At 35.9% G+C, this 21,158-nt stretch overlaps 1 protein-coding gene and 1 non-coding gene across 2 annotated transcripts; both read right to left on the bottom strand.

Annotated features, from left to right (window-relative positions):
• Nucleotides 1–655: 655 nt before the first annotated feature.
• LOC145766887 (uncharacterized) lies at nt 656–14,539 on the bottom strand. The gene is made up of 6 exons (XM_082578591.1): nt 14,220–14,539; nt 9,381–9,533; nt 7,335–7,581; nt 5,537–5,741; nt 4,168–4,452; nt 656–2,834 (listed from the first exon to the last, which is right to left on the bottom strand). Exons 1-6 carry the CDS (start codon nt 14,491–14,493, stop codon nt 2,580–2,582), a joined length of 1,419 nt encoding a protein of 472 aa, XP_082434717.1. The 5' UTR covers nt 14,494–14,539; the 3' UTR covers nt 656–2,579.
• Nucleotides 14,540–20,785: 6,246 nt separating this feature from the next.
• On the bottom strand, nt 20,786–20,888 carry LOC145785073 (U6 spliceosomal RNA). The gene has a single exon (XR_014291115.1). It is a non-coding gene; the product is annotated as a U6 spliceosomal RNA (small nuclear RNA).
• Nucleotides 20,889–21,158: the final 270 nt, after the last annotated feature.

The raw sequence follows: 21,158 nt of genomic DNA, 5'->3' as shown, positions 1-21,158 counted from the left end.
TGAAGCTGCGCCTTTTGTTGCTGATGCGGCAAGACAGAAAAGTTTTCCAAGAAACGTTGATACCGAGCAGACGCTTTTGAAGCGTGGCAACTTAAGTGATTTTTTCTCCGAAGAAAGTGAGATGGCTCCACGCATTGCATGTTTTTCATCATGCGTATGATCAACAACAACAATCGAGAAACAGAGCGCTTTATTGGCAGACTAAAACGCGTTGTGAACGGCTTGATTCGAGATGACCAAGATGATTTGGCCAAAACAGACTTGCGCATTTGTGCTGCTTTACACAGTAGGCCTATGGTGTGATAAATAATCCCATTGAACTGTGTTGTGTTGTTGAATGGTGGTTTTGTTTGATAGATCTTTGAACGAAATGATCAAGGGTTTAAAGTTAGCTAGTATTAGTAATTGCAATATGCATGTAAAAATCAATGCTGAGGTATATAATCAATTGTAAATACAATATGCTAGACTAACTACCACTGTACTTAATTGTTGAACAATGTGGCGCAGCACATCAGCTTAACAACCGAAATAAAAGCACCACAGTAGCAAAATTGCCGTGTTTCTCATATTTTTGTCCAAAATGAGCAAAAACATATTTTTTTCAAAATAACTCTTTTTCTGTTGCAGTTAGCGTTTCATATTGTATTGACAACAAATAGGAAATCGTCCCTTCCGGTCATTTTGGCGCAAGTTCCAAGTCTCTAGCTCTTGCCATATTCGTGATAAGGCCAAAATAGCAAAAATCCGCTAGCTGGCACATCAAGATGACGTCATAATGAAAAAATAACGTCATTTTTGAAATCAGTGACGAAAATCCATTTAGAATTTGACCCGAACCTAATTTTCCTGAAAAGTCGCCTAAAAGTGGGACACCCTATTATAAATGCAATCAAAACAATTTTCGAGTCTGTTTTACAAAGCAAAAGATGCGCGAGCTAATACGGCACCTGGAAATTTTTTGACTTCGAAATGGGTTCTTGATCTTAAAAGTTACATGACTGCGTGTTAAAAATTGCATTTGGTTAGTTGCTAAAATTAAAAAAAACTACAATTATTTTTTCTACATTCGATTCAACTTTTTATATTTTTGGCATGTACGCTACTACAGTATATGAGAAATGGAATTTTACCAAATAGGCATTGGGATAGAACGCGGATCAAAAAGGGAAAGTGAAAAGAGTTTAAAACAAAACAAGTAAAAAATAGCTGAAGAATAAGACAAAATACGTCCAGGAGGAAAGATGTGATGGACAGAATGATGCGGAGATAAGGAGTGCAAATAATAACGCATAAACACGTCCACCCAAATTTTGAGGCTCGTGATGACGACACACATTACGGTATGTGCAAAAATAAGCTACAGTACAGTGCAATATTGAAGTGTTCAGGTAGTCAGTAGAAAAAGCTAGTACCGATAAAAATGTTGCAACACGTCTTCATTAGACCACACCGAGAATACAATCGAAAACACTTTCTGTAACTATCCATTAAACAGCATAGCACAAGGAGCAGTTCAAATATTACATATGCTCGGGTGAAGAGTGATACAGTACAGTGCAATATTGAAGTGTTCAGGTAGTCAATAGAAAAAGTTGAAAACGACGTACGTTACATGGGGCGAGGAAAACAACAATGAGGTGTCAAGTAATGTATGAACAACACCTAAACATAGGTAAGCATTAAGCAATTTAAAACCCTTTGACCGCCAGCTGCAAAATAAGGTGCAAAAAATGGTCATGCATGAGTGAACATAATTATTTTTGCTAATAACTTTTGATATATTTTTTGTACCTCAACTATCAAAACATGAAAGTAATAGTGCATTTCACACTCTTTTCAATAGTGTCAAAATTATTTGTAAAGTACATTTATTTTAAATGCTGGACTCGATTGAGTTTCCTTACCTTTCAATAATTTTTGTCCCTTTTCCCTCCCCCGAATAATGACATGTGGTTTTATTTTTTGCGTGAAATTTTTTGTAATTGATTAAACTATAGTTGGCAACACTGATCAGGTGGTTTTCCGCGCAACGAGATGCTTCGAATCCTTCGAATCACTCGTAGAATAGAATGCAATGGTCAAGTTTGATTAAGAAAATGTCAAAAAAACTTAATGGCAACCCTGCTTTTTTATCAAGAAAATATTTTCTGCATTTCATTAACTTTGATTGAAATGGTCAACAACCATAACCGAAAAAGTGGTTTTGAAAATAGTGCATTTTTAGTTTTGCCCTCATATATTATTAAAATCAAAAAAGGCTCACACAACATTATATTTGCAGACCGCAATATCAACTCTGCTTATAAGTTATTTATGACTACAATTTTGCATTTTCTTAATAAGTATTTCAAACGTGACATTGAATAATGGGACACTGAAACAGTGATTGGTGGTTTTAGGAAGTTTAATCACTTTGTGCTAATAAGAATGTTATGACTGCGATAAACTCCTAAATCCTACACTAGAATGCTTTATATTCATGCTCCAAGTGCAGCACATAAAAAACTATTTTTTCTAAAAATGCTTGGTTGCATTTGCTCTTCGTGCCATTCTCATTGAAACAGTGGGCTTAGCCTTTAAAGTTCATCGGCAGCCAAAAAATTTAAAATCATTTGAATTTTCATTAAATTGACCCCGGTGCCATAATGCGTTCCATCAGCGCTCCACACCCCGGTTGTAACTTTTCTCAAATCAAGGGTGGGGATTTTGTGAAGTTTGCAAAAGGCTTCCGTCTTTTCAACAAAACGGTCGATATCTCCATCCGTTCCATGCATCCTCACATACGCTGGTGGCTTGAATATTCCAGTTTTCAACTGATGAACCCACAAAAACTGCAATTACAAGTAACTTCAATACTAAACTTGGTATGTTCTGATACCTAGGATCCTTTTAAAACGTTATATGACGCTCTAGTGAAAGGATTCTAAACATGGGGTAAATTTTATGCGTCAAGGCAAGGGGAAAAATTAATCACGATAAAAATACAGACTATATGGCAAATTCCTAAAATCTGAGCTGAAAAAAGCTGGTAGGAATTTATCTCGATAGTCAGCAACAGTCAGATGAAGGCAAAAAGGTTAAAAACCTCAGCTCTAGTGTGTGCGAGGTTGTTAGAATCGTCTTATAGGAGGGGATTATATAAGTCATATAGGGTGATAACGAGCGATGTCATATCATATTTGATTGGCTCTAATTATACGCTCGGTTCTCTACGAACTAGTTTACATGAAGCATCATCTTGGTCTGGACAACAAACAAGGGTTTTCAACCTGGTAATTTCGTCTGCATCACTTCAGCACAGAAAAGCTTTCCCCGGTGGAGTGTACAACATTAAGCAGAATGTATATTTTCATCACAATTATGGCTGACTGTAAAAGCTTTAGGTTAATGGTTTTTATCGAAAATACAGCTGTCTGGTTAAAAAAAGCAAGTAATTTTGTCTTATCTTTCTCACGGACGTAAAACAAGCTCTCAACTGATCAACTCTTGCAGCCTGATGAGCTACTTGACGGCTTCTCATGCTTCTGTGCGCTTTTTCTTAGTCTGATTTCTGAAAATTGACTGGCTTTAGATTCGCACGTTATTGTGGATATCACTGGAATCGGAACATAACAAACTGGTACAGATTTTCACTAAAACTTTTCACTCATATTCATCAGAACTGAAGACATTTTCATTATAAAAAAAGAGTTAGATCTCAATATGAATAAGCTCAACTGCATTAAAACTGTTTTCGATAATAATTAAAACATAAAATAACTTCCGCTATACTTGATTCACGACTTCACCATCAAGCAAAAAATGAACTTGAAAAACTATAAACCTAATTATAAAGTACAGCTAACAATTGATGTGAGGTTAGTAGCCTCTAAAATTTAAATCAATAAAAGGTAAAAAGGTTTCAGCAACTACGCCCGCCCAATTTACTACATCCTGGGTAGAGGTGAGCAGTGTTCTGCCGCCGCACCATCCCATCTTTAAAAATCAGCTCATCTGCAACGCCTAATGAGCTTGTTATACTTCAAAACGTTTCTAAACCAGCAAAATCATAATTGCGGGAACATTTATCTTCGGAGTGAGAAAGATTCTTTGGAGGCTTAGCCTCGCAGTTTCGCGCAAGCCTACTTGCAGAAAAGACAAAAATCTAAAAAGCTTGCGACTTACCTTTGGCCAACTATGACCAGCAAGAATGTCAAACGATGGTTTCAAGTACTGTTGTATAACCACGTCTGCATTGTATTGGTTGTGAACGCCGATTCCCACCAAGAGGTAGGTTCCCTGTTGATCAAGCAACTCACTGACGTGCCGTTTTAGGTCTTGGCCCGTGTTTGCGATCCAGAATCCTTTGAGGGCAAGCAACGTATCCAGATGGCCATTGCACAAGCCATGACCAGGTAAGGATTGACTGGTCGGTGCCAAAGCCATCGCTAAGCAAAACTTGTCTAGGTTCTGAATATAAGAGATGTTTGAAAATTCATCAATCACAAAGAACAATTGTGTGCACAATGCAAACAGATGCTTTGCAAAAGCAAAAAACACAAACGCTGTAAGTAGATAGAAATCATCTCACAACGCAGTCGCATGTAACAGAGTGGTGCTAGCTTGTAGTAGAGATGTACCGATATATATCGGTATCGATATCGGCCATTTTTGGAGTGTCGGTAACAGCTAAATTTGGCCGATACTAAAAATATAAAATAAAACGTATTTTGCTGCATATTTTTTGTAGTCAGCAAAAATATGGACTGTTTGAAGTTAGTAACTAACGTCACACTGATGCAAAAAAATGGCAAATTTTTGATACCCCACACTTCCATGTCATTGCTACTTCCCAGTCAGCAAATCAGTGGATTTTTGCATTGATTCAAAGTCTGCATGTGTTGAATCAACATAAAAAAACGACTACTTTGCTTCATTCTTGAATTATGAAGGAGACTCAACTTCTCCCATATTTATCATCTGTGTTTCTTTTTTATTCGTAGCATAAAACTTATGATAGCTTTTCGTCCACATGACTCATGACCTCGGAAAGCAAATCAATCGCTTTTCACATTTGTTCAACGCTGGTAGACGTTGAATTAATGTAAAAAACGACTGATTTGCCATCTCGGACGTGACATCATCTCAACATTTAATCAAATAATGACATATTTTCCAGACCTTTTCAAACAATGAACTTTTGAATTGCTGAAGTTTTTCGCAGACCAACATTTAGTTACATTGACGCAAACTAATAACGCAACGAAAATCGCGAAAAGCAATTACACTCATCTACACGATTTTTGCTGTTTGAACTTAGAAATCTGATTCAGATTTTGGGGTGATAAATCCGAATCTAACCTCAAATTTATTCAATAATATCAGGTTTTTGAGATATAATAACAAACTGTTACTTTTGCCAAATGTGAAAGATTTAACATAGCGTAACTTATCATACGTATATATACACAGTCTAGCTGTATTAATTTAGTGCACTTCAATACAAACGAAACGCCTATTTTTTATTGCACATTTCGGATAACATGGTGTTTACCTGCCACTGATTGACACATTTTTCTCGAATAGAAGGAGGAACACAAGCTCTGACGCTTCCATTATAGTAGTTATTCTGTAACATTTGTAACATGACAGAATATATGTTCCGAAGCAGTGAGTTTCCCACAAAGCCGATATACTTCACATTCTTGGCATGCAGGAGAGCACATGCACTGCTTTGATCGTACGTTATCATCTTGCAACTAGATAATGAAATAAAGTCAGTTACATATCTTAATAAATAAATTCAGGAAAATAAAACTACTATTCAAAATAAAGTTCGGGAGATCCAACTAAGAGCAAAACAAGCTGTGGAGGTTAATGAAAATTAATGAAATCCCAATACAGCAGTGATCTCGGTCACTCCATTAACTATATGTGCAAAGAAAAAAATGCGCCAATAAAAAGTTATAAACCAAAAAGAACATAAGCCAAAAATCTACATCTTATATTTTACAAAAATGTCACAATTTAAAATCAAAAAATAAAGAGCCCAAAATGTAGATACTAAACTCATGTTCAGCAAACAAACGTTTCGAAAACTATACTGTCTTCATCTTCAGTGTTATAAATGTAAACTTTATTTATAACACTGTAAACTTTATTTTAAACACTGTAAATGTAAATTTCATTTATAACACTGAAGATGAAGACAGTATAGTTTTCGAAACGTTTGTTTGCTGAACATGAGTTTAGTATCTACATTTTGGGCTCTTTATTTTTTGATTAAATTAACCAGGCGTTCCAACCATTTTGCTCCTATGTCACAATTTCTTTTGTAAAAAAATATTGTAAAGAGAAAAAATTAGGTTCTGAAGTTAAACCTTGTATATACAAGCCTCTAAGCTCCTTTACTTTTCCGGTGACCAAGCATGGCTAACTAGAGCTTCTGCTTGGTGGCCAACTTCTCACGCCCGGCAGCCAAAATAAAAAATCCGGTCAAAATTTGTGTTTTAACCGTTAATTGATATCACGTTTTTACTTCCACTCAGATAAAAACAACGCAAACAAGGTCTCAAAACATTTGTAGTTGTATTTAAATGCACTCAAGTAGATGTAAAGCTAGTTTTCTAGTTTTTATACGTGGACGCTCAGACTTTTTGCGAAACTTTTATCAGCAGTATTTCTCGTCGGCGCATAAGAGACTTTGCCTTGTTTGTAAAAAAAGGTTGCGAATGCAAGTGAAGAGAAAAAAGTGTCACATACGAACGTGATGCTAACCAGCTTGTAGAAGCCGGACCAAACATGGCCTACCGGCGTGATAGTTTCGAAGGCCATTAAACAACTTTTCGGCCGCCGTGAGCTTATAGGCGTAAATCTATATCACACTTCTTGGATACCTGTTTTTTTTGGTTATTTGTCCGAAATGACTTGAAAAAATTCTGTCACTTTTTATTTATTTCGGTCATTTTTTCTGATGAAAATATTTCCTTTCAAGTAGCTGATACAAACCAAAATTTGCAATTCCTGACTAGCTGCAACATTAAGTTTCGCTGAGAAACGTTGTTTTTTTTTTCGGACATTTTGACCGAATTGTCTATATTTTTTTCGGACATTGTGCTGAAAAATCGGTCAATGACCGATAAATGACCGAAAAAAAACCCAGCTTGGATACACATATTTGTAGAATATTTTCAACTTTCTAGTTTCAGCAATTTTATTGGCATATGCTGGTACTTAACCACCATTTGCATGAGCAGATATTATACACCATGTAAAACTTCTCATGTAAAACTTCTGGCTCCAACATTTTAATGTTATAAACTTGATGACAACGAAGTACCGTAATAGCTAACCTTGGGTCATCAGGAATCCAATCAGCAATTTCAGCATGGAAATGTTTTGCTAAGTTTACACTCTGTGGAGAAGTGCAATGACTTTCAGGAACACACCTTCCACTCATCGAATTGCTGCAGCAGGGTTTATCGCTGTAAGGTTCACACCATGCTGAAGCATCATACGGAGTCAATAGGTGCATGCCACGTGAAAGTTGATGTTTAAAACCACACTGGCCATCTGGTCGGAAAGGACAAGCTGAAAACCCTGCAACGAGAAGGTGTATAGTATCATAAAAGGCAATAGCAAATTGCCTATTGATGAAAATAAACCTTTAAAAGTGAAGCTGCACAGTGCACAGTATATAAATACCGGAATGGCCTGTTTCGGCGAGAGCCTTTTACGGTGAGTTCCCTATTCGGCGAGTTTTTGAAATTTTTAAAGGAAATTATCGGGCTATTTTTTGAAATTTTTGAAAGGTTATTATTGCCGTTTTTACATCGTTTTCACGTCGCTAAACGTTGAAATCGTGCAGAAAAAAATAAAATGTTTGAACTATTAAATTAAAATTCGTCATGTTTATGTCATTCGTTTATGTCTATAAGTTAGTACTTTTGAATAGTTAAAATGATTACTTTGGATCAACAAATGTGTGGCCTACAGCTTGGATTGAAAGGAAATTATCGGGTACCGTAGACTAGTTATCCCGACCAGCAGAAATTGCCGCTTTTACATCATTTTAACGTCGCTAAACGTTGAATTTTCGCTCAGACTTTTCGGTCATTTGTTCGAAATGACTTGAAAAAATTCAGTCATTTTTTATTTTTTTCGGTCATTTTTAGTCATTTTTGGTCATTTATGGTCAATTGACTACATATTTTTTCGGACATTTTGACCTAATTGACTATATTTTTTTTGGACATTTTGCTAAAAAATCAGTCAATGACCGATAAATGACCGAAAAAAAAACCCAGGTTGAAATCGTATAGAAAAGAGAACTTTTGCTGACTAGGATATGTTGAAAGTGAGAAACATTCACAGAAGCCCTTTGGTTTGTTCCAAGAACCCAGTTAGCCTAACAGTTTGTATTCACATTGATTCAATGTCTGAATATTCAATCGTTGGATTTGCAGAAGGCGTAGTTGGATTTTCAAAAACTCGCCAAATAGGGCACTCGCCGAATAGTAGCAGACCCTATAAATACTGCAGTACTTTCTTTATGAACATGTTACTGTTATAACAGAAATAGGTACGCTTCTGTTACAGCCAAGCATACTGTTTTAAGAATACAAAGCAAAGAAACACATTGTAAGGGTAACCTGAAGGTCACTCCCTATATAATTTTTAAAATATTCATGTTCTTACAACTTAAGACAGATACGTCAGCATAAAGACAATTAAGTAAATATGGTTTGTTGCATTTTAAAGCATGTTTAGGTAGGTAAAATAAACTGAAAATGGAGAGAAACAATAATGCTACATATAGCCTATATAAGTATATAATGTGAAATTACAATATGAAATGAAGCAGTTGCATTTACGTATTTCTATTTCATTGGTCTAATAACAAACACTTAACCACAAGCCATGACAAAATTACTCTTCTTTTGATCATATTATGAAAAATAATGATTCATCAATCAATCACTCAACTGTTTCGGAATGGCCCGTTTCGGTGAGTCCAATTTGGTGAGTTTGATTTGGTGAGTTCGATTTGGTGAGTTCCCTATTCGGTGAGAGCCTTTTTCGGAGAGTTCCCGTTTTAGGGTGAGGGGTCAAGGTTAGGGTCTTATTTCAACGTTTAGCGACGTTAAAATGATGTCAAAGCGGCAATGATAATTAGGCTACGGTACCCGACAATTTTCAAAAAAAATTTCAATAAATCACCGAATAGGGAACTCTCCGAAAAAGGCTCTCACCCAATAGGGAACTCACCGAATCGGACTCACTGAGTAGTAGCAGACCCCAATTGTTTATTAGTCAGAAAAGAGGAAATGACTTTAATACAGCATTAAAACAGGAAATAACTTTTCAGACACCCTTACTTCAATTTTTTCAAAACCAACCTTCATGATGGACTCTAAACAAGGTTAAAAGCTTATCTAAGACAATCTTTTCCTTTTCTACATCCTTTCTTTCTACCCATTTTCCATTTATAACATTTTTCATCAGATTGTCACACACTGGAGTTTGATGGGGTTTGTTGGAAAATGATTCTCCTGAAAACAAAAGTCAACATATTTCAAGCTTGATGCATTACCTAGTTTGTTATTGGCATTCAATAAGCAAAATTCAGAAACAATTACGACAAACTTACTATTTTTAATACCGTATATATATGAATAAGCAGGGTTGCCATCGACATGGACCCCAAAATAAGGACTACCTAAAAATTAAAATTGTCATACGAAACGAAACAAACGTTTTTGAGCAAATCTTTGCACTTATTATGAGCTATGATATATCACATGCCATAGTTTCTGCCAGAAACAATCTGTTCCAGCAATTCCTTGTTTGTAGAATATACTTCCTACATCTCATGACAGCTCAAGTCTAGGCTTGCCTTTACTTAGTAGCAGAGATTTCACTAAGTCTCTTTCTTTTCATGGTTCACTGAGCTGAAACAAGAGAGAACACCTGCTCCACAAATGCATTACTGACTGAAAGGGAGACGATGACGCTAACCAGTTTGTAGAGCAACAGAAAAGATTAGTCTCCAGTAAAGATTTTCATCCACTAGTCCTCAGGTCCATCCATTCCTTACAGAACAAAACATCTGGAATCTTCTTGGCAGAGCAATGACAGCTGAGACCTCATCAAAGAACTCATGCTTCATTGTCATTGGCGGATCAATTTGTTTCGGTAATCCCTCAACTTTCTCATACTCAATTGTTTGATCTCTGAGCAGTGAGCAGGGTCCAGTTGATGTGTGTTAGAATGTTGGATGCTTCTCAAATTGATACCACTCATTGATATATTCCCAAAAAAAGATAAAAGATTTGTAATTGTTAAAAGGCTGTGGCTATATTTACACCATATAGTGTAATAATAGCCTCAATAGTGTTGCCAGATAAGGAATTCTGCTCTAATTTGAGAAAAGTTTAAAGCTGTTGAAAACAAAAACTTGTATTTTGGAATTTTTTTTAGTCCTGGGCAAAGATCAAAACCCTAATCTTATTCCTAACTCTAACCCTTCCTAACTTTAATCCTAATTATGGCAACACCTGAATGTAACCACGGCATTAGGTGTGGAAAAATAGCCACTTCCTTGTTAAAAATAAGACAAAATAAGGACACAAGTCAAAAACAAGGACATTTCTTAGAGATAAGGACAATTAATTTTTCTAAGAAGTTGCCCTTTAAAATAAGAACAAATCTTAGAAATAAGGACGGTATGGGGCAACCCTGTGTATAAGTTATACACTTATATAGGGTTTTCAGTACACAATAAAAAATATTTCTTATTCAAAAATATATCTCGAAAAAATTCTCTTGTTTTAAACCATTAATTAAAAAGGTTGCAACACTTTAAAACATTGGAATTGAAATAATAGAACAGAAATAAAATAAGGTTATTATATATACTATATATATTAGAGATGTACCGATACCAATATTTTGGCCGATACCGATATCACTTTTTTAGGCCGATACCGATATTTTGGCCGATACTTTAGTGTTACAAAAAGAAGCAATTTTGGTATTTGCAAGTAATTATATCAAATGCTTGAATTGGCCAATTCAAAGCTTTTTTTAATAGTTTTATGCAAATAAGGTATATAAAACTTAAAGCACAAGATCAAAAGTAAAACCACAAGATCTTGCGCTAAAACACAAGCCGTGGCACCACCACGACTGACACAGTGACAAATTAGTCTAAAACCAAAATATCCTCAAAATTTAAAATTAGTTGTGTTTAAGTTTGGCGCTTGAAATAAATAAATACGCCACAAAACCAACCAACTTTGGAAATTTATAGAGCAGCAAGGGGAACTTCAAATGGGCAACATTAGGTGCTAAAGGGGCAATATTACGTCATTATGAGTGACAATGGACGGATTTGGAAGTCCTTGGCACTTGAAGATTCAAGAATCCAATCCCAACTCAATGTTGTGTCATAATAGTAGGTTTTAGTAATGAAAGGCCATCATGATTGAGGACTGGAGTATAAGGGAAGAAACATTACATCATAATTGGGGTTTCTGAAAAATTAATGAAGGGTTTGCGCAAACTCTCCAAATAGGCTATCATAATTGATAATAAGATGTAAAATGTAAACCAAGTCATTTGTGTAGTCGTACAAAAACTATTCAACAAGTAATGTGCAACCTAAGGATGATAGGTAGTAGGCACTTTAACATACTGATATCCCATTGAACCACGAACAATCAACCAACTAAAAGCTACGCTGTTTATGACGTCATCAAGGTTGTGTTTCTCGGAACAAAGGAAAAATGCAACTTCCCACTACTGCTATTGCTCTTGTTTATTGTGTAATTACCAAAAAAAGTTTAAAGTAGGCTTATAATCTTAACTCTCTGGCTGAATGCTGAAATGGTCACAATTGGATGAACAACCTAACATCTGATGGTTCGTGGTTCAGGTTCGTTCAATTGGATATCAGTATGTCAAAGTTCCCACCCCTAAGGGCGCTTGTCCTTTGGTTGAGAAGCTTTTGCCAGGCCAAGACTACCCACTACCCAGGTACCAAAAATGTATAATTTTGCATCGTTTTTACGTTGTTAAACGTTTAAAAAAACCATGTAACTTGGTTGTTTTTAGTAAGCTGGTTCTATCAGTTTGTGATTTAATTTCCACCTTTCGTTGTAATAAACTCATCAAGCTTAAACAATGTCAGAGTAAGTAGGCTGTGCATTGCGCAACAAAGTCCCACAGCCACAGTAATCACCACTTGCTGCTGACAAGTTAAACAAAACATCTATATATGTCTTTTGATGTTGCCGATTTGCGTCACATTTTTGTGTTTTTTTTTATAGTGATACTTGCTCTTGCTATTTCTGTTACGTTTAGATGATGTCACGTCATTATGCCGATTTGAGATATAATTTAATTCATGACGTTGTATGGATGAAAAACTTTTACAAGTTTTATAGGCCTACTCTGGTGAGAGTAAAAAAGAAACACAAATGATAAATATTGGAGAAATTGAGTCTCCTTACAAAACAGAATCGAACAACGCAAAACTGCTGAAACAAAACGTTTTGTTTAAGTGAAAGAATAACTGTAAGCAACCAATGTTAAAACGTGCGCGCAAGACGTCATGGGAGTGTGATGTATCAAAAATTTGAACAGGTTGTTATTTTTCTTAATCAACGTGACGTTGTAGTTACTCCTTTAAAAAAATTATATCTTTGCTTCTGTATAAAATCCGCAGCAAACGCCTTTTTTATGTGTTTAGTATCGGCCACAGTATCGGCCACAGTATCGGCCAAATTTTGGCGATACCAATACTCAAAAAATGGCCGATATCACCGATACCGATATATCGGTACATCTCTAATATATATATATACAGTAGAATTCGTCTATAGTGACACCTGAAGGGACCGCGGAAAAAGTGTCACTATAAGCAAAGTGTCACTATAGACGAATGATGACGTCGTTGATAACGTCACTTGTGCAGTATCTGCGCATGCGCATCCCATGTTGGTTTAATTCAAACCCAGTCAGCAAATCAATCCTTTATGGTTCAACCTCTGCATACGTTAAATCAATGTAAAAAGATGGATTTGCTGGCTGGGAACTGGCGAATGCTGATAAGGACAAAATATGATTCCAACTTAAACTGGAAATACACCGTAGTGTCCTTATACGGAAATTTTTGAACCCAAGGGACAGAAATGTGGTGTCACTGTAAGCAAAGTGTTCTTACACACGAAGTCACTATAGACGAAGTCATTTCTATGCAAAACATACGGTTTGCAAACGGGACTTTGCAACAGGTGTCACTATAGGCGAAGTGTCACTATAGCCAAAGTCACTATAGGCGAATTCTACTGTATATCCAAATAATATGTAAGTTTTCAAGAACATCTTAAATCATGAATAAACCATGATGCCAATTACATCAACCAAAAAAAACAAACTCCAAGTACAGTTAAACCGGAACCAATAATGACAATAGGCCTATGTTTTCATTTCCTATCTATGTGTGTAATAGGTATATATATTTGGGTGCAACCTAGTTCGTACCCTGAAAAAATCGAGAGAAAAAATTAAAGAAAGCCAAAGTTGCTGACATTCGGAGTTTCCGCTAACAAACAAACTGAAAAGATCGATAGAAAAAAATAGAACAAAGCCAAAGTCGCTGACTGCAGTTTCCGTTTTTCTGCAGTTTCCACAAACATTTTAAACGGGTTAGGGTTTAGGGTTAGGAAAAGATCGATAGAAAAAATTTAAAAAAGCCGAAGTCGCTGATCGCGGTTTCCTCAAATACTTTAAAAGAGTTAGGGTTAGGAAAAGATCGAGAGAAAAAATTCAAAAAAGCTGAGTGAAGTCGCTGTTTGGAGTTTCCGCAAACAAACAAACTGAAAAGATTGAGAGAAAAAAATAGAACAAAGCCTAAGTCGCTGATTGCAGTTTACGTTTTTCTGCAAACATTTTAAAATTTCCGTTAATGATCCTGAGAGTTTATGTTTGTTTGCGGAAACTGCAATCAGCGACTTGGGCTTTGTGCTATTTTTTCTCTCGATCTTTTCAGAGGGAAACTTTTTAACTGTTTGCAGAAACTGCGATCAGCGACTTCGGCTTTTTATTTTTTTCTCTCGATCTTTTCAAGGTACGAACTAGGTTACATCCTATATTTTTAACCACTATTTTAAAATTAACTACAAAATTATAACTAGTATTCAACTACATTACAATACCAACACTGTTTAGGCTACCTTGTTCTGTTTTCGGTAAAGTGATACAAGTTTCAGAATCCGTAGGAAAATCAACAATGGTGGTGGCTTTAAACACTTGACATTTATATTGTTTAGAATGAGCAACTGACAAATTGTTTGGAAGTGCTAATGATTTGGTATCAAGGTAAGATATTGGCAAGTTAATGTTCGATGAAGAGGTAACAATTGTGTATGCAAAAATAAACAAGCAAATCACACTGATCCATATGAAATATTTCCTCCTCAAACAATCCTTTCTAAGACATGTATTCATGATTCAGCCAGAAATTGTTGGCAATTTGCAGCCACACCAGTTTCTTTACAATTCTAAAAATATAAAGTGCAACATAACTCAGATGATACTGTTACCCAAAATACAAAGACGTTAAAAAAGAAAGCTTATATATATACATCTTACAGTTTAAAACAATGAAAAATCAAAGCCTGGAGACACGTCAAGTTGGGAAAACTTGATAAAAGAACGTGTTTGTGGTAACTGCAATGAATTTTTTTTTTTAAATTGATCAAGAATTGTTAAAGAAAATGCGAATCTTCAAAGAAACGTTAGAAATTGCTGAAGCAACAAGTAGAAAGAGGCAAGAAGTGGGCTTACAAATGGAAATTGACTATTATAAAAAGTAAACTGTTCTAGACTAATTTGGAATTGATTATTAGTAGTAAAATAGAGCTTTAAATTACACTAAATTTTTAGGCTGTGGCAATATCTACACTATATAGTGTAATAATAGCCTGAATAGTGTTGCCAGATAAGGAATTCTGCCCTAATTTGAGAAAAGTTTAAGGCAGTGGCTATTTGACCGGCGCCGGTCTTTGAAGCTGAAACACTATTTGACCGGTCATGACGTCACTATACAGGCACTTTTTTCTTTTTCTCTTTCAAAGCAAAAGACGAGAAGCGCGTATATAAGTTCTAAATTCAACAATTTTATTCAACTCGATCCGTGGCGCGTGCGATACTACGCGGGTCGCGGGCTCCTATTGTAAAGGGAATGAGTTCGATACTACCCGGAGGTGTTTTTTTTAAATTAAATTTTGACCGGAACCGCATTTTTGTAGTCAATTTTTAATTTGAGTTGCATTACATTTACATACCATTGCCATTTTTTTAAAAGAAGCATTGTATATAACTAACTCGTTGAGAGCAAAAATGTAATGCGTCGTTCGGCAAACACGGTCACATCAACCAATCAATCATTTTATTTTTCTGCGTCCGGGACGAAAAAGATACTAATTACAAAAATCGATATAGACCTACCAGCACATTAATGAACGGGAAAAGGTGGCAAAACCTTGAAAGGTTTAAAACATGCCTGAACGAAAAATTGTGTAGTAGGCTATATATCAGTAGTTAGCACGGAAAATTACCCAGAGAAATTCTCAAATTCCAGCAAATTAAAAAAACTCTCACTTTATTACTCGCATTTGAAAAGACATAAAAAATTGGGCTGTAGACAACTCAAATTAAAAATTGACTGTGACAAAAATGTACTTCGGGTCAAAATTTAGTTAAAAAAAAAAGAACACTTCCAGGTAGTATCGAACTCATTCCCTCTAGAATGGAAGCCCGCAAAGTATCGCACGCGCCACGCATCAAGTTGAATAAAATTGTCGAGTTTAGAAGTTATATACGCGCTTCTCGCCTTTTGCTTTGAAAGAAAAAAAGAAAAAAAGTGCCTGTATAGTGACGTCATGACCGGTCAAGTAGTGTTTCAGATTCAAAGACCGGCGCCGGTCAAATAGCCACTGCCAAAGTTTAAAGATGATGAAAACAAAAACTTGTATTTTGGAAATTTTTTTTAGTCCTGGGAAGATCAAAACCCTAATCTTATTCCTAACTGTAACCCATACGTACCTTAACCCTTCCCAACTTTAATTCTAACTCTGGCAACACTTGATTGTGGAAAAATAGCCACTTCCAAATTTTTATCATTAAATTGTCACTAAACAAAGGTTGACTGCTAGGTGCTAGCAGTGCTTCCACTTTCAAATTTTCAATTTCCCTAAATTTAGTGTACAGTCTGCTTAAATTTCCCTAAATCAAACCTTAAAAATCTCTAATAATTTCGCTAAAATAAAAGGACAAATATGTGTTAGAAAAAGCATAAACAAACCAGGTTTCTATATGTAGTGACCATAGACTCCTTAAAGTAAAGAACTGGAATGTTGCGATCTCGGGGTTTGAAACTTGAGTCTGAAGGATTAACGAGTTCTGGGCTGAAATGACTTCTAGAGAAGCTAGAAACACAATCTTGGATTCCATATTAGGGTTTTTGAGGATGGCGAGTTCAATAGTGTTACTTTCAAAACCATCCGTGGTCATTTTCAAGGTCAAAATATTATATTATAAGTTTAATTACAGAATTTTGGTCATTTTTGCCCATTTTTGGGTCTAAATCGTAAAGAAAAACTGTTTGAAAGAAGTCTGTGACAAAATCTACTATTACATAAACATCATATGTATTTCTCAACATTATGGCTATTATCTAAAGGAGTCTATGATTACAATATAATACACAAATTGACAATACATAACAAGATGACACCATAATAGACAATGTCTATCACTAGTTGGAAAGCTTTTCCAACCTCCTAAGGCATCCAAAAGACTTTTCTTTGTCATTTACATTGACGACATAAGCTTTCAATAGAATGCAGGGTTGATCGGTTTAAACCGCCCGGTTAAAACCTGGTTTAAACCGGGCAGTTTTGACCACCTATTGCTGGTCAAAACCCCTTTAGTGTATGAATCAAGTTGCTTTTCAATTGAATTAAAAGTATTACCCTCCATGTTATTAATAATGATGTTCAACTATATTTTGTTTTGATCAACATAACCTAAATGGGTGCTCTTTCACAACCACCGTCATTCTGGCAGAATAATTTTTCCGCTTTCCGCCTAAAAAAGTTATCCGTGAATAAGTGCGAGGAACAAAATGCGACATGACATACCTTCGAAAGATCTCCGAATAAAACTATAATCCGCAACACGTGCCACTTAAATTTTACATGCATCGGATTCAGTATTAAATTACCTTTCCAGGGATGTGCATCAATAGGTCGGCATTTGGAAGGAACTCCCAGCAGAACGCTTCAAAGATGGAGCATATATTTACGATAATCATTAAAATAATACGATTTTTGTATAATAGACACTACTCCAAACATCTTCAAATAAAACTATAATCCGCAACACGTGCCACTTAAATTTTACATGCATCGGATTCGGTATTAAATTACCTTTCCAGGGATGTGCACCAATAGGTCGGCATTTGGAAGGAACTCCCAGCAGAACGCTTCAAAGATGCAGGAGGATATATTTACGATAAACATTAAAATAATACGATTTTGCATAATAGACACCACTCCAAACATCTTCGAATAAAACTATAATCCGCAACACGTGCCACTTAAATTTTACATGCATCGGATTCAGTATTAAATTACCTTTCCAGGGATGTGCATCAATAGGTCGGCATTTGGAAGGAACTCCCAGCAGAACGCTTCAAAGATGGAGCATATATTTACGATAAACATTAAAATAATACGATTTTTGTATAATAGACACCACTCCAAACATCTTCGAATAAAACTATAAACCGCAACACGTGCCACTTAAATTTTACATGCATCGGATTCAGTATTAAATTACCTTTCCAGGGATGTGCACCAATAGGTCGGCATTTGGAAGGAACTTCCAGCAGAACGCTTCAAAGATGCAGGAGGACATGTTTACGATAAACATTAAAATAATACGATTTTTGCATAATAGACACTACTCCAAACATCTTCGAAAAAAACTATAATCCGCAACACGTGCCACTTAAATTTTACATGCATCGGATTCAGTATTAAATTACCTTTCCAGGGATGTGCATCAATAGGTCGGCATTTGGAAGGAACTCCCAGCAGAACGCTTCAAAGATGGAGCATATATTTACGATAATCATTAAAATAATACGATTTTTGTATAATAGACACTACTCCAAACATCTTCAAATAAAACTATAATCCGCAACATGTGCCACTTAAATTTTACATGCATCGGATTCAGTATTAAATTACCTTTCCAGGGATGTGCACCAATAGGTCGGCATTTGGAAGGAACTCCCAGCAGAACGCTTCAAAGATGGAGCATATATTTACGATAATCACTAAAATAATACGATTTTTGTATAATAGACACTACTCCAAACATCTTCAAATAAAACTATAATCCGCAACATGTGCCACTTAAATTTTACATGCATCGGATTTGGTATTAAATTACCTTTCCAGGGATGTGCACCAATAGGTCGGCATTTGGAAGGAACTCCCAGCAGAACGCTTCAAAGATGGAGCATATATTTACGATAAACATTAAAATAATACGATTTTGCATAATAGACACCATCCAAACATCTTCGAATAAAACTATAATCCGCAACACGTGCCACTTAAATTTTACATGCATCGGATTCAGTATTAAATTACCTTTCCAGGGATGTGCAACAATAGGTCGGCATTTGGAAGGAACTCCCAGCAGAACGCTTCAAAGATGGAGCATATGTTTACGATAAACATTAAAATAATACGATTTTTGTATAATAGACACCACTCCAAACATCTTCGAATAAAACTATAATCCGCAACACGTGCCACTTAAATTTTACATGCATCGAATTCAGTATTAAATTACCTTTCCAGGGATGTGCACCAATAGGTCGGCATTTGGAAGGAACTCCCAGCAAAACGCTTCAAAGATGCAGGAGGATATATTTACGATAAACATTAAAATAATACGATTTTGCATAATAGACACCACTCCAAACATCTTCAAATAAAACTATAATCCGCAACACGTGCCACTTAAATTTTACATGCATCGAATTCAATATTAAATTACCTTTCCAGGGATGTGCACCAATAGGTCGGCATTTGGAAGGAACTCCCAGCAGAACGCTTCAAAGATGCAGGAGGATATATTTACGATAAACATTAAAATAATACGATTTTGCATAATAGACACCACTCCAAACATCTTCAAATAAAACCATAATCCGCAACACGTGCCACTTAAATTTTACATGCATCGGATTCAGTATTAAATTACCTTTCCAGGGATGTGCATCAATAGGTCGGCATTTGGAAGGAACTCCCAGCAGAACGCTTCAAAGATGCAGGAGGATATATTTACGATAAACATTAAAATAATACGATTTTGCATAATAGACACTACTCCAAACATCTTTGAATAAAACTATAATCCGCAACACGTGCCACTTAAATTTTACATGCATCGAATTCAGTATTAAATTACCTTTCCAGGGATGTGCATTAATAGGTCGGCATTTGAAAGGAACTCCCAGCAGAACGCTTCAAAGATGGAGAATATATTTACAACAAACATTAAAATAATACGATTTTGCATAATAGACACCACTCCAAACATCTTCGAATAAAACTATAATCCGCAACACGTGCCACTTAAATTTTACATGCATCGGATTCAGTATTAAATTACCTTTCCAGGGATGTGCATTAATAGGTCGGCATTTGGAAGGAACTCCCAGCAGAACGCTTCAAAGATGGAGCATATATTTACGATAAACATTAAAATAATACGATTTTTGTATAATAGACACTACTCCAAACATCTTCGAATAAAACTATAATCCGCAACACGTGCCACTTAAATTTTACATGCATCGGATTCAGTATTAAATTACCTTTCCAGGGATGTGCACCAATAGGTCGGCATTTGGAAGGAACTCCCAGCAGAACGCTTCAAAGATGCAGGAGGATTTATTTACGATAAACATTAAAATAATACGATTTTTGCATAATAGACACCACTCCAAACATCTTCAAAAAAAACTATAATCCGCAACACGTGCCACTTAAATTTTACATGCATCGGATTCAGCATTTTAGATCAGCTAACTTGTTTATCAACATTTACAGTTTACACGTTCTACGTAGCCTATGCTTCGATTGTTAGGCTATGCAAATTGAAACTTTTAAGAGGTAGGCCTAGCCCAGGGGTCACCAACTGGCGGCCCGCGGGCCACATGCGGCCCGCCACGCTATATCGCTGCGGCCCGCGGAAGGTATCAGCGTACAAGTATAACCTAAAATACTTTTCTTGAGGAGTTAAAAAGCACGAAGGCAAAAAATACTTTCAGGGAAACATATTTTCGCTTTGCATACGATTCCACCGACCAACCAATCAGATTATAGTTCTCTAGGTGGGGGTTGCTTAAAGTTATTCCAATGCGATGTCCAGCCACACTGTCCCAGTGGTTGCTTAAAACGCCTGTTTTCGAATTTCGATAATTAGGGTTGAGCATAGGGTTGCTTATTTTAAGTTTGCAAATGTGATGTAAACACTTGTGTGTGTTTCACCGTTGTTGTGTGTCAAGAGCAGTGTTCTCTTTATGCAGGTTTTTGTTGGCAAAATAGGTCGGTGTTTATAACAAGTTGGCAAAATATTGTATATAAATTTAAAGACTTTTTCTGATTTTATTATGAAAATATTTAGCTTAGTACTGCAAAATGTTTTTTTTTAAAGAAATATGGAACGCTTCACGATTTTGCGTGTCATCCTTGCGCAGGGACCATGCTAATCTTCTCTGTATCGTTCCAATTTTAGTACATCTACTGCCGAAGCAAGTACTGCAAAATGTTGTTAATCAACAAATTCTTGCCACGCTGATAAGCATCGCAAGTGACAGTTGTCTATAATAAAAGAAAGACGGTTTTATAGACTTTCACAAAAAGGATGAAAAACCAACTCATTGCTTTTTTAGAGGGAAGACTGTTCATGAATTACGATTTTTCGGTGATTTCCACAAGCGTTTGTTTCATGGTGCCTGGTTTCTTTACCCCTGTTATTGGAGCCTATTTTTCGCTGGTATATGCTTGCAGGTCACTATTGTTGCC

Source organism: Aplidium turbinatum, chromosome 1, assembly GCF_918807975.1.
Source record: "Aplidium turbinatum chromosome 1, kaAplTurb1.1, whole genome shotgun sequence".
NCBI classification, from domain to species: Eukaryota; Metazoa; Chordata; class Ascidiacea; order Aplousobranchia; family Polyclinidae; genus Aplidium; species Aplidium turbinatum.
The sequence above is the reverse complement of the archived record's forward strand: the minus strand, read 5'-3'. Positions and strand labels throughout refer to the sequence as shown.